The 13,581-nt window shown below is 36.4% G+C and overlaps 1 protein-coding gene across 8 annotated transcripts in view; it reads left to right on the forward strand.

Moving 5' to 3' along the window:
• CDK17 (cyclin dependent kinase 17) overlaps positions 1–13,581 on the forward strand; it is a 94,992-nt gene that overhangs the window by 57,629 nt on the left and 23,782 nt on the right. For all 8 annotated transcript variants that reach the window (XM_030002864.2, XM_030002867.2, XM_030002866.2 and 5 more), the window contains one exon: positions 2,736–2,869. In XM_030002864.2, coding sequence (XP_029858724.1) covers positions 2,736–2,869 — 134 coding nt within the window. The remainder of the gene's footprint in view (positions 1–2,735; positions 2,870–13,581) is intronic.

Genomic DNA, 13,581 nt, shown 5'->3' on the forward strand with positions numbered 1-13,581 from the left:
CCAGTATCCTGCTTAAAGCCTTTTGGTTATTGGTATGCAGCTTATCCAGACTTACCAGAATTAATCATATCACAGCAGTATTCAAAATAGACTGACCATCATCTTATTTAAGTCCGATATACGGAGTTTTTAACTTGAGTGGTACAGACCCACTTTGTCTTTACATTACTGATTTATAAAGAGCAAAATCTCCCTGCAGTTGTGTTATCTGCCCTAAATGTATGGGTTTGTGTTACTAGTTTTTTAAATAGTCCTTAGCTGTGTATTAGTGCATAGGTGGTCGTCTAGTAGAAGAATTATCTTTGTCAACTAGGATGCTCTCTGTAGTTCTGAGCGTTGCATTTCAAAGTGTCATTTTTTTATAATAATTTCATAATGCATATGCTTTTGTGAATTGAACATTGTATTTTAAGATAAAAAGTATGACAGTATCAATCACATGATTACTTTAGTAAGTGTCAGTCTTTTTTTAGAAAGAAATTATGTAATTGCTCCATGGCTTAAAATACAGTACTACTTTAACTTCGTCAGTTTTATTTTGTGAGGTTGCCCAGATAACTGTCTCCTGTCTAGCTTCTCTAAAGAAAATAGGCTTTGGGGCCCAATCAATGGGCTTGTACTAACATGAGGATAAATAGATTGGGGAGCAATTGTCAGTAGCTGTTACACTTAATTTTACAAACAGAATCTTGAGAGCTCTAATTGCTAAAATGGATTACATGACCTCTCAGAAAAGTATTTTAAAAGAGGATTTTTATTGAAGAACTGATACAGTGAATGTGCTGTTTGCCAGATACAGCAATGCTAGCACAACAGCTTTGCTGTGAGTAGTGTTTTCAATAATGCTTTTACATTACTAAAAATAATTTCCTACAGTTTGTTAGATATTTTTAAAAAGACAGCTATCAAGTGACTACAGAGGGTGAAAAATTTCTTAGAGACTTGGCAAAAGAGAGTCACATTTTGTCTGCTTATATTAAGGGTAAGGCTGATCTTTAGGGACCACTTTCTGAAAATCTTCTCTGGTTCAAACTATGATGCCTTTAGAAGGACTGATGAGTATTTACCTTGTTTGAAACCAGAAGATTGCTTCTTATTATGCAAGGAATGCAGCTTATTTTTTTCTTATTCAGTCCAAATCTGAGCATGATTTGCAGGGAAAATTCTGATGCAATGAGGATTTTTAATCAAAACTCAATTTTGATCCTCATTGCTGCTGGAAAATTTGCTTTGTGCATGAGATGCATGCTTGTGTGTTTAATTACAGTACTTTGAGTTAAAAAACATGGTGCCAATAACTTAGGAGTTAATCTTTTTATATCCATTCTGTTTTCTGTAAAAGGAAATTCTTTGTACTGAGGAAGAATTTGATCCTTTGAAGTCTACATGATTCTGTGCTAGCCAAACTAGACAAACATTTTAGAAGATGTGCTGATAACCAAACATTGGCCTGAAGGTTGTTTTTTTTTTTTTCTAGAAAATCCAGCTTTCTTGCTTGTTGATAGTGATTAAACTTGCATTTTCTCTTTTGGTTTTGTTATTGCTGTAATGCTGTGCAAATGTTAAATATTTTTAGGCATGTTGGTGGTAAGGCTGAATTGAGCTCTGTGTGTTTTGCTAATACTGGCATTTTTTAGGGGGAGAGTTCTGAGATTTTTAGTTGTTCCTCTGTACAAGATAATGCTTAATACCAAGGATCAGGAGAGGGCAGGAAAATTGGTGTCTTTTGAAGCACCTCCTTTATATGTGTAAGTATTTAATCTTTCTAGTAATTTGGAGTTCAAATATTTCAGAGGTGATGATGGAGCATTACTCCTAGTGTATCACTCCTTGTATCACCAATTTCCCATTGTGTGTCCTTTGCAAGTCATTTGGCTCTTTATGCTATTAATGACACCACCTTGATCTTCTCTTCATTCATTACCATGTTTGTCTTCCAAAGTCTGGAAGATCCTGTGGTGCTTAAAAGTAATGTATATGTATATACATAAACCCTTTTGTGTGGATGAATCTAGAGGATTGTGTTTAACAGTACCAATTTCCATTGACATGAAGATCCTGCAACATCACATAGTTTGTTACCTAAATTCCTCCATAACGTCACAGATTTCATTTAATTGCTCCTTAATATCAGGTCCTCTGCTGAATCCACTTGTACATTGTAGGCCTCTATTTAGATGGTCAGAATACGTCCTCTTCCTCCACACATACACACCAGTGGTTTTTATATCTCAAGTGTCCATATTTGGCATTTCTGAAAACAATACCTATACCTCTCAGGTTTTTTTAAGCTTTCTGAAGATACATTTAGGTTGCTAGCATCAGGTAGTCTGATTTGAAAATGTTAAATATTCTCAGTAATGTTTTATATCCAAGAGCATATAGAAGAGGTAGTGAGGGAGTTTGGGAACTGAAGCTGTGAGGGGAAGGTGGCTTATAGGAATTAAAACTGGGATTGGACTGTCTATCTTCTGTTTTGGAAAATTGAGTTCTGCTGCAAACCAAAGTAGAAAAATAACGATAAAGTTTGTGTAGAATTCCTATAAAGTAATCTTGTTCGTTTTGTGGTTCCTGAGCCATAAGAAGTACATCAAGACTACCATGACTGTGATGAGTCTTTGACTCTGCCATATAACCCAATGCACAGTAATGATACAGTTGTTTTCCATCTGTACAAGAGAGGTGTTTGGTGGAATACTGATTAACTGTTTTCAAATCTTTGGATTATTTTTAAGATATTGTTCATGAAAATCTGAAAATGGGGTCAGATGGTGAAAGTGACCAAGCTTCTGGAACATCGTCTGATGAAGTTCAGTCTCCCACAGGTGTTTGTCTCAGAAACCGGATACACAGACGAATCTCAATGGAGGTAATTTACTTGTCAATTTAAATGATCCTTATATGAAAAGAGAGTTGGGGGTTGCTTTAATTGTTTGTTATAACTGGTTGTCTTCTTGATTAACTGTAACCGTTCTGACATACATTTCATGCAGAGAGCGTAATTTTAATATCACTTAAATTTCTGTCTTCATTCGTCACGCAGAAATCAGATGGTTATCTTGCATTGTTCATGAGCTTTTGATTTTGAAAAACTAAATATTTTTTGAAACTTTGATTTTGGGGAAGAATCTGTTAAGTAGCATTTGATTATCTTTTTGTCACATTCTGTGCAATTCACTGAGTATGTTCAAGAAGATACACTGTTTAGACATTTTTTACTTAAGACTGTTTTCTAATCTTTGTAAAACTAATGCTACAGCAGCGATGGTCCTGACTGCTTCAGCCTTTCCCTCTCTTCCTGTTTTTTAATGAACGGAACTTTACAGGATGGTAAACAAAAGGAGGAAAAGTACCTTATGAATAACTGTGCACATAATTTCCTTTATTTATGAGTCTCATTATGAATACTAGCCACCCTTGTGCTTGCTTTGTTGTCATTTCCCTTGGCGAAGAAAAACAGAACACTTCCCTGTTTCTTGAGTGTATAAAAGTTACAGTTATAATGATGCCTTTGTTACCGAAGCATGTAAAATTTTTTAGTTGCTGCTTTATAGCATATGTACCAATGTGCATAGTTTGTGAGATTTTAAATCTTGGTTCAAAGCCTGATCTCAAATGCAGGATTGGGGAAACAGATCTGGATAAGTTACAGTAGGGTGTACATGCCAAAAATTTTTTATTTGTGAGGCGTTCTGTTATGCTTGGAATTCCAAGACTCCAAGCATGTAATGCTGATATGATTCCAAGAACTTGTGAATTAGCTGTATTAATTATTTATATCGTTTCTTGCACCTGGGAGGTTTTGTCTTCAGATTCCTAAATTTGTATGTTAATCTCAGGTTTGATCTAAAGACTGTTAAACCATTTACTTGGGAGAACTAACGTGGGTCTATTGATTTATACAGGATGCTTAAATTAAGGAAAAAAAAGTAATTGTGAAAACTTGCACATGAGAATGTATGCTGGAGAAACTAATAATCAAGGAAATTATTTGAAAGGATTATTTACTTTTTGTTCATTGTCCGTTTCCTCTGCATTTTGAAATGCACATTTAGAACAGGAAAGAAATACGGAAATTAATGATACATAATGAAATTAACAAACTGAAATGGAAATGTGTTGTCTTCCAGAGAGGGCTAAGAACCATTAAAGGATTCTCTTTTAGATTAGAATTCAAGATGCTCTAAAAGAAATTACAAAAGAACTCGGGAATCGTCATTAAAGTTAAGGAAATTCCTGTGTAATTTTTCAGAAGGTGTCAAATAAAAGCATCTTTCCATTGGCCTCTTTAATTGTGAAATAATTCTAGTATTACTGTTTAAGAGGCTTTCAGAAGCTTTTATATAAGTTTTGTTTATCCAATGCTAATTTTCTCATTTTTCTCCAAATTCCAAATGCTTGTTTCTGATTGTTGAAATTAACATTATTTCTTCATTAACTGGCTCAGTCAATGAGAGCACTAATTTTTGGCAGCTACTCATGTACATTCTGTGAGAACTGTAATGTTTTCCCCAAATCACTTCAGTATTGATATGGTGACTTTTCCAATAAGGTTTCAAGCTAATGTCTGTGAACATTCTCACTTCTGAATTTTAAGAATGCTGTCATTGAGTGATTTTTTGGTTGACTTAATTTTACTTTTTAGAAGGGCTTTGTAGCAGAGTAGGTGGGGGTTTTACCTGTTTGTGCATTCCACAGGAAAAAAACGATAACAATCTTTGTAGCTTTCGTTAAAATACCTTTCTAATCATAATCTTTTCAGTCAACTTTCTTGTTTCCTAAGCGAAAACGCCTTAAGTGATTACATCATCTGCCAGTCCTTCCCTCCTCCTATTTTTCCCATGGGTCATTTTCTGTCAGTTTTGACAGATGGATAGAAATCTCAGATGCTAATTTTGTATCAATTTCTGTGAAAAAAGCTCTGCATCGGGAGAGATTGCTAATGCATCCACTGCTAGGAAAGATGGAGCCTTTATTAAACACCACAGTATCCACATATGAGTTGAGTCTCAAGACGTACATCCATAGAAAACCAGGTTTTACTGTTCGTGGAATGGGATCACTTGCTTCCTCGGCCTTTGAGGGAACCAAATAAAGGTTTCCTCTTGTACCAAATCTTGCCTTCATGCCTTGGGTAATTTGTGCCATGGAGCTGGCTGGTTCAATAGTAGTAATTTGATTATGTAAAGAGAAAGAAACAATCTTTCTTGTGATGTAAGTTTGTATTATTTCAGTTTCGTTTTGCTGGTTTGTGGGCATCTGTCATCTCTAGACATTGGGTAGCCTGAGGCCATATTGCCTTTATAGTTGCTTAGGATGAGTTACAGCTGTATGCTATACATACAGGTTGGAGTAAATTAGTACATGTGTGATAGTATGTTTTTGCTGTAGTCTGCTGAAGTCATTAGTCACACTTGAAATCCATTGTAGAATGTATTTGATTAAATATACTAAGTTGGATAAACTCAATAAAGCAATATTCCTTGTTCTTCTGCATTAAGATGAATGTACCTGTCACATTATGACTGTATCCTTTTTTGTGTTTAGGTTGGCCAATATTCACAATATATGTAGTATTTTTGTACATAATTTCTTGGTTATATATGTTTGTTTCTCTCTGCTGAATTGACAGAAGTCCTGATTTGTTTTGAAGGTAACTAATTGGGTAAAGCTGAAACCTTGGAGCAGTCCTTTTTACTTCTAAGAACTTTGTGTATCAAACTTTTCATGCTCAGCTTGAACTTCCTCTGAAAATTAGCAGCCCATCCAAAAAAAACCCAATTTTTTTTAAAATGCTTGCTAAAAACATGCATACTGTAATCAAAGTGCTAATTACCAATATTGAGTATTAGTATTCCTGGGATGTTTTGTACATTAGAATATACATTTTGATTCTTGGTGTCCATCCCCACTGCAGTGAAGAGTATAATAAAGCTGCTTTCCCTGTAATTGTTAAATAATTCAGAGCTACAAATAAAATTGTAATGTTGTCGAAGAGCAGACAGATTCTCTTGTCCAGAGTCTATGAAAGATTTTGTTGGGAAAGAAAACCTGATCTTTCTAAAATTTTTTTATACAGAGATATTCTGGAAAATAGACAAGTTCAAAACAGACAACGGAGATGCAACTAGAAAATGTGTTTGTTGTTGCAAAATCTCCATAGAAATAGAAAGCTAAAATTTCATAACCTTAAGTTGGCCTGGTTTAGATAGGAAATCATCACACTGCAGTGTAACCTAAATATGAAGCATTTTAGGTATGAAGTGGTGATAGTTCAGTGAGAAAGAATCCTGCTCCACAATGAAAAATCTGCTGGGGTGAAAACTTTGCATCCTCAGTAGTAGCCATGGAGATACCAGCTTTCAATCTGTCATCCCCCCCAAATGACATAAAACTCAGGCCAGCATGACTGTTGCGGACAGGGAGATGATATGCATTTGCTTCTGAATTCGACAACACTGCGGTTGTGGGACTAGATTTATTTTTTTTTAAATGATTGTTCATTGTTATCATGTGCTTAGAAAACAAAGAGAACATACCAGAATCTCATTGTGTTGCCTAGATAAAGTTTATTTTGCCTGTAATCCGCAGGCTACAAATGGTCCATAAAGCAGTTGCTTTTTTAAATTTTTTTTTTCTCATTCCTTCCCCTCATTCGGGAACCATGCTGTCAGTAGATGCAAGCATCTATTGTGTGAGGAATTTGGCTTCAAACAGCTGTTAGGTTTTAATTAAAATGTCTACTAATCTCATGCTAATATTAATGATTACTTAGTAAATCAGTAAAACTGTTTATCAAAACAGATGTACGGAATCATTTTTTTCAAGCAGCAGAGGCATTACAGCCTAAGAATGAATACATGTGTGTCTGTATTTTAAGTGTAGGTGCTTTCATCATGTAATCAGAAACACTTCTCCAGATCGTGGAGTTACAGCTTAAAGCATTTTCACTTTGATGTGCTGGAAAAGAAGACATGGGCAGTAACGCATTAATATAAATGCATGTTTCAAGCCGTAAGTGTTCACTGGGGGCCCTGTGCCCCTGCACTGGATAGTGAATGCTTCATTATTAACTGTGGTGGATAAAAAATAGGGCGATACAGTCTGTGCAAATTGAAACATCTGTTTCCCTTTCCCAGAAGTCCAAGGTCTGTCAGTTATCTTCGCATGTGAACTGGCGGAGGGCCATAACCCACTGTTCACCAGCCTGTTTCCCAGATATTTTATCCTGAGAAACATTTCTTATCCGTCCGACTGTCACATTAGTGACAGGAGCGTGTTCCAGATCAGGCTGCTCCTACCACACTGCTATAGGGTGTAATTCTCTCCTGGGAGGATTAGCTGCAGGGTTAGTGCTTTCAGCTGAACAGAGAGAAATACAAAGGCTATGAAGTTATCCCATAGTCATGTGTGTGTTGTACTGGTCACCTTCCAAAAGAAAGAACGTCGATGACAAGTAAGTTTTTGGTGAGCTCTACCCCTTACCAGGGGTGTGACTGGCTCGAGGGTCTTGACGCAGCCGGAGTAACTTGATCTACTCTTGGTCCAGCTGGGCAAACGTACCTTCTCCAGAGAAAACCACACAGAATTCACTGATGTTTTTCAGCTGACGTAGTGCTAAGATTTTCTGTTTGTAGGCTTCAGATTACACTGTGGTTCGTAGGTCCGCATTCACATGTGCAGATAGGGCACTCTTGGCTCCGTTCGGTTGTTTAAATTCTGGAACAGCAGACTGGATGGCAGTACTGACCCAGGCTTTTGGTCACGGGCACTACAGTATTTCGTCCTGTCATAGTTTTGGAAGCAGGAAGCACTATATCAAAGACAGCCTGAGCATTCAGCCCTACATCTCTTGCCACTCGAGACGCTCTCGTGGATCCCCGGCAGGCATTACTACACAGCGTCTTATTATTTCTGTAAACTCCTGCTTTCAAGTTCACATGAAGCTTGATGTTTTCGAAATCCCTCTTCTAAAAACACAGGTGCATGTTCTAAATTACTAGTATGGTTCTGATGAAACTGATGGACCTCCTTTTTATCTATTTGATTAGCAGACTTTCATTTCCTCTGCAGAAGAAAACTGACATTGCAACAAGAAAAATAATTTCAGCTTGGGTAACAGACAGACTTCTTTAACCTGCCTTTTACTAGATTTTCTAGGGGTAACTGTCTGTTAGCAGCAATTGATGCTTTTTTGCCCTTCTATTGGGAACTTTTGTAATCCTGATGCTAAAGTTGTTGCATTCCACTTGCAAATGCTACTTCCCTTAGAAAAGTTACTGCACTAGGCAGTACCCTTTCTATAAGGATGGAATATCTGCTTTTTTGGTTTTGCTTTTTCATAACTTGGCTTGCCTTTTAAGTTCCATTTAAGAGTAGTCTGCTATCATATTGGATGTGTTCAGCCACCTGCAAAACACACCTCTAGTAATCACTGGAATGCAGCAGATGAGAAGTCAGTACCTGCGTGCAGTTTCATACCCTGCACTCCAGCCTTGTTATCCTGTCCAGGAGGGTCAGATTTCCAGTTTCTATATTCAATAAGTTGGTTTATTTTTAATTAGCCAGTTTCTTCATGGGACTTTCCCTTTGGTACTTGCAGCTTTGTGTTGGCGTGAATGGTTCGTGTTAGTAATTCACATTACACAGAACTGTGTTAAGGGTCCAAGTTTGCATTTTTGCAGTGATATGTTCTGTTTTGTTTCTCATGGTGTTTTTTCCAGTTCCCTTCCCCTCCACCCCATTCTTCTTGTAAGCTGATAAACTTTTGCTACCTTTTTCTTTTGGGCACTTTCTCCTACTACTCTGTTACAGAAACTGATGAAAACATACAGAAACCTCTGTTTAAAAATCAGGAAGGTGTAGTAGTAAATGAGGCAGAGCTTGCTTTATTAGCATCTGTTACTGCCCAGCACCTACCACTGAGTCAAACAGCCGTCAGACCCTGAATTTCAGCAGGGTTTATGTTGAAACTAATGCCACAGAGTGGTATCTTGTTAGGTGATAATTTAGCCAGACAAACAAAATCAGACACAATCTTTTTATGGTTATTTTTTTTTTCTTATTCTTCTTTATAGTCTCTAAGTTCACTTCTTTACAAGCTCTCTGAGATGCAGTAAAATAATAACAAAACAAAAAAAACACGCAAGAAGGATTTTGAAGTATTTCTGGCATAATCTGTCACAAATTTCCTGTGTATTTATACACTTGATGAAAAGAAAATAATACCTCACATTTGAGTTTCATTTCTCCTTTCTCAGATTTTTCAAAACTGGTTTTGTGTCACATGTATTTGTTTTGTTTTGGTTTCATTGGTTGTGAATAGAAGCTCTTGGAATGCAGTTTCTGAATACTGTATTTGTGCTGAAAAAGTTTCAGGCCTTTCGTCTTAAAACTTCTGGGATATATGAAGTAAATAAAAAAACTGCCTGTGTTCTTGTGAAAAAAAAAATGAAAGAGCAATTTTTATTCAGCTAGTCAGTAGTCTAAGCAGCGTATCCATGAAATTCTTGTTAAAAGTATTTTGAAGAAGAAATTGTTCAGAATTCATATTTTTTATGGCTTACATGAAAAAATCCTATTGACCTATAATTCTAATTTTGTGGGTTCAAAAATACTAATTGTTACAAATATTACTGAAAAGATACTTAGAAATTTCTTTTCATAAGTTTTTCATTGTGATAAATTAAATAAAAGCAAAGCTATCTGCTTGCAATTCTGGTATCTGTGCTTTTTAAAAAAAAATATATTTTTATTTGAGTGGCCATAGCTACTGTAAATATTGGCGATAACTTTCTTGAACCTACTGGCAGTAAAGTCCTTGGTTTGTTGATTGATGATAGCAGACGTGCTGGGAAAATATGACTCCTAGTCCCAAAATAGAGATTAAACCTTAGAATTCTTAATAATATCAATATTTCACTGATTGCACTTGGCTCCTTGTCTTTTCCTAGCATTTCAACATCAAATCTGACAAACTGTGTTTATGTTGGGGAGGGGGCAGAGAACATGCAGTATCTGTGGTCATTGGTATTTCTTCTGGGTCTGAAACAGCCTGTGGTCTCAATCTCATGATAAAATCCCTGAAATACTTTGTGTACTTATCTGATTAGCATATTGGAAAAACCCTCTTGATTTAATTGATGAATGATTTCCATAGTTTGGGTCATTTCTGTCCCAAATACAAAAAGCCACCTGATTCAGTGCTCAAAATTGATGCTTTCTTAAATTGTGTTGCATTTTAATAGACTGGCTGAAAATCAGCATGGACTTATGGAGTGAGAGGTAGCAGTGATCCTTTGTGGATGGGTCTTAAGATTTTCATTATTGCTTCTAACAGAAGAAAAATTTCTTTGATGGCCTTTCCGTCAAATTTAACAGAATAGTAGTTGATTAATTGTGATTGAGTGTTTTCAGTAAAGTAACAACAACAACAACATTGAAGTATAAAGGAAAAATGGAGTATTCGGGTGTAAACCATTCTGCAGAAGGCAGAAAAACACTTTCTGCATCACAATGAAATTATAGTTACACCTGTCAGTTGAGTGGGGGAACGATGATGGTTTTATATACCTGTAAGGAAAACTGGTATAGATAACTCATCCCAGCTGTTAAAATAGGCTTTTTGTTTACAGTAATCAAGGCTTATTTATAAAGGTATTAAAATAGCATGCTGCAAGGATGCGATAGGTTTCTTTTGATGGATATGTATGCTGGTGTTTTGCTTCAAGACCTTGGAGGTCTACAGGGCTGTAACTAAAGAACAAAATTCTCTATAAATACATTCTCTGATTTGGGGTTGAGCTCTTTTCTGTTTGCTTTTGCCTCTAGCAGTCTTGTTGTATGTCATAATTCTGTAGAGGATCCAGTTGGCTTTGACTGTGCTAGCTCTGTCACTTGATTAAAAATGCATTAAAATTTGGTAAGGCAACCTTCAGAAAAAACTCCACATGGTATTTGATACTAAAATGGTACAGAAAGTACATGCATATAAGGTTGTATATTAGAATGTTTAAATTCTCATTGGCATAAGCAAATGTTTTTCAATAAATTTGTTTGCTTTGTGTATCTCAAAGTAGCACATAATACACATTTTTATTTAAAATATGCAAGGAAAGACTACTATAAAAAGTGGGGGTTTTTGGGGTTTTTTGGGTGGGTTTTTTTTTTTTTTTTTTACAGTAAGCATGTCATGAAGTTATATGATGTGGCTTTTTAGATCTCATTAATAATTCTCCAGTGAACAAAAGCACTATGACTTATTAGTGAACAGCTTGTGGTTGCAGCTGACATGTCTCACTGGTGCTCGCTAAAACTGGTGAGAAGGCTAATTCAGACCGATGCTTACACAAGAGAGCAAAGCGTTTTTATTTGATCTATAGTGGATTGTTTGGGCTGTCAGACCTATGTCTGTAGACTTAGAAGAACAATTCTTTTTCTTTGTGAGGGTGTGACAATTTTATTGATGGAATTTAACAATATTAACTCTTAAAAGATAAGCTAAAATTTCAGGGAGAGGTGAAGAGCTTGTTGTCTGCTGCCATATAGTAAGTATGTAACTTAAGTAATGGTCTGGCTGGAAATGTAAGTTACCAATAAACTGAAGAACCAAAGCAGTAAGGATTGGAATATAAAGATGCAGCTTGGCAATATAGTTTGTGTCGTCCACTGACTACCTGCTCCTGACAGAGCCAGCTTCCTTCTCCTCTTGGCTCCTAAACTGGCATCCTCAGATAATTGCTCACTCTGTTTTGAAGGGGTAGTTTTCTGCCAGTGGACTTTCTTACACCATATAGCTGCGTCATTAGCTTAGAGCCTGTTCTCCTCCAAAAAGCGATGGGAACATCTGGCCACAGGCAATGAAATGCCAGGTTTGGAGGTAGTCAGCTGTTATATTAGCTAAATGAAACATTCAAGGAATGGTGAACTGAGGCTGATGCTGTCATCAGACTGAGGCTGATGCTATCGTGGTTTTCCCTTCCAGTTTTGCTGGCAAGTCGTTTGGTACTACAGGATTGCCCTTATTTTTGCCTCCTACTGCTTCACTGGCAGAAGCCCGAATCTTTCTTTTCTTGCTGCAGTTGTGAGTGCAGTAGCAGCCTGAAACAGCCTAGCAGTTGAAAGATCGATGGTGTTTGTAGCCCAATAGATTTGAGAAAGATTTATTGTTGCTACTGCAGCAAGAAAGAAACAGGCTGCGAATTGGCATATTTGTTAAAGGATAAAAATAAAAGTAGTCTCAGGTTTTCTTTTTCTACTTTGGTAGCGTAGTGAGAATTGGCCTCAGTAAGACCTCAACAAATCCTTCCCTGGGGCAGTTTTCTGGTTATTTTTTTCTTATTTTTGATAAATGTTACTCTATTTTGTGAAAAATACTGGTGTTTATTGTCTAAATGTGTGATACAGATCAAAGACATGATGACTTGAGCCATCAGAATACAGACTAAAAAGTGTGAGTATTTCAAATTGCTTCTTTTTAGAGCAGTTTTAACATGTAGAGTTCAAACATTCTATATCCTGAGTTAGAATCATCTTTATTTCACTTCAGTGAAATTTACTGAAGCCTGTAGTGCATCTTAGCAAAAAATAAATGGTGAGGTAAGGAAAAACAGAAGTTGTTGATTTTAATATCTGATTTAAAAGTGCAAAAAGTTAACAGTGTTGCTTTCACAAATAAGAATAGGTTCATTCTGTAGAAAAATGTACTTTTTTTGACAGGGTTTAAGAGAAGTGAAAATTGATCTGTTGACCAGGAATGAGACTTTCTGAAAACTGTCACTCTGTGGCACTAAAGAATATTATACGGGCCAAGTCAAGCAATTAGAAAGAGGAATAGCTGGTGAGTTTGTGTTATGGAGAATAGGAGATGAGAAAAGGATAGATAGGAACGGAATAGAGTTGTTTGAGAGGCAGATGTGAAAAACAGAACGTGGTAACAAAATTCTAGTATTAAACTCTTGTGAATGGTTTACTGTGGGTGGCGAGTCAAGAAGCTGATATTTGCAACAGTATTTTAGGCCATCTAAAAGGGGACCAGAAGTAAAGAAATCAAAAATGTTGGGATTTTTGTTTTTTGTTTCCAAGTAAGTGTGAGAAGCAGGTGTTTTGGGTTTGGCTTTTTTTTTTTATTTGGAGGACATGTTTGTTTACTTATAATGTTAAATTACTGAGCTCATAGGACCTGCAGGATTTAAGTTGAAACACCTGCCTCCTTTTCTTGTGCCCAACCTTAAGTAGTTGGTGGTAGACAGAACATCCCCACCAAGTTACAGCAACAGGGTTGGATGCTAGCCAGATGAAAGAAAAGGCTCGACAAAGTGTAGCTCTTCTCAGAGCATTTGCTGTAGCTAGCATTAGAAATAGATGGTAAAGATAAGCACGAGTTGGGGTAGTTTATCTCCACAGAAAACAAAGTGATATTAGTGTCACAAGTGCTTACATGTTTATCTGCCATCAAGCAGAGTAGGACAAATGTGATTCTCATTTCAGGCAAATTATAAAAATAGTATGCATTTCTCTGCCAGTAATACCAGTAATAAAGCAAGACTGAGAATAAGCATTGCACATAGGGATAGAAAATGT

This window comes from Aquila chrysaetos, chromosome 26 (assembly GCF_900496995.4).
Source record: "Aquila chrysaetos chrysaetos chromosome 26, bAquChr1.4, whole genome shotgun sequence".
In the NCBI taxonomy this organism is placed as follows: domain Eukaryota; kingdom Metazoa; phylum Chordata; class Aves; order Accipitriformes; family Accipitridae; genus Aquila; species Aquila chrysaetos.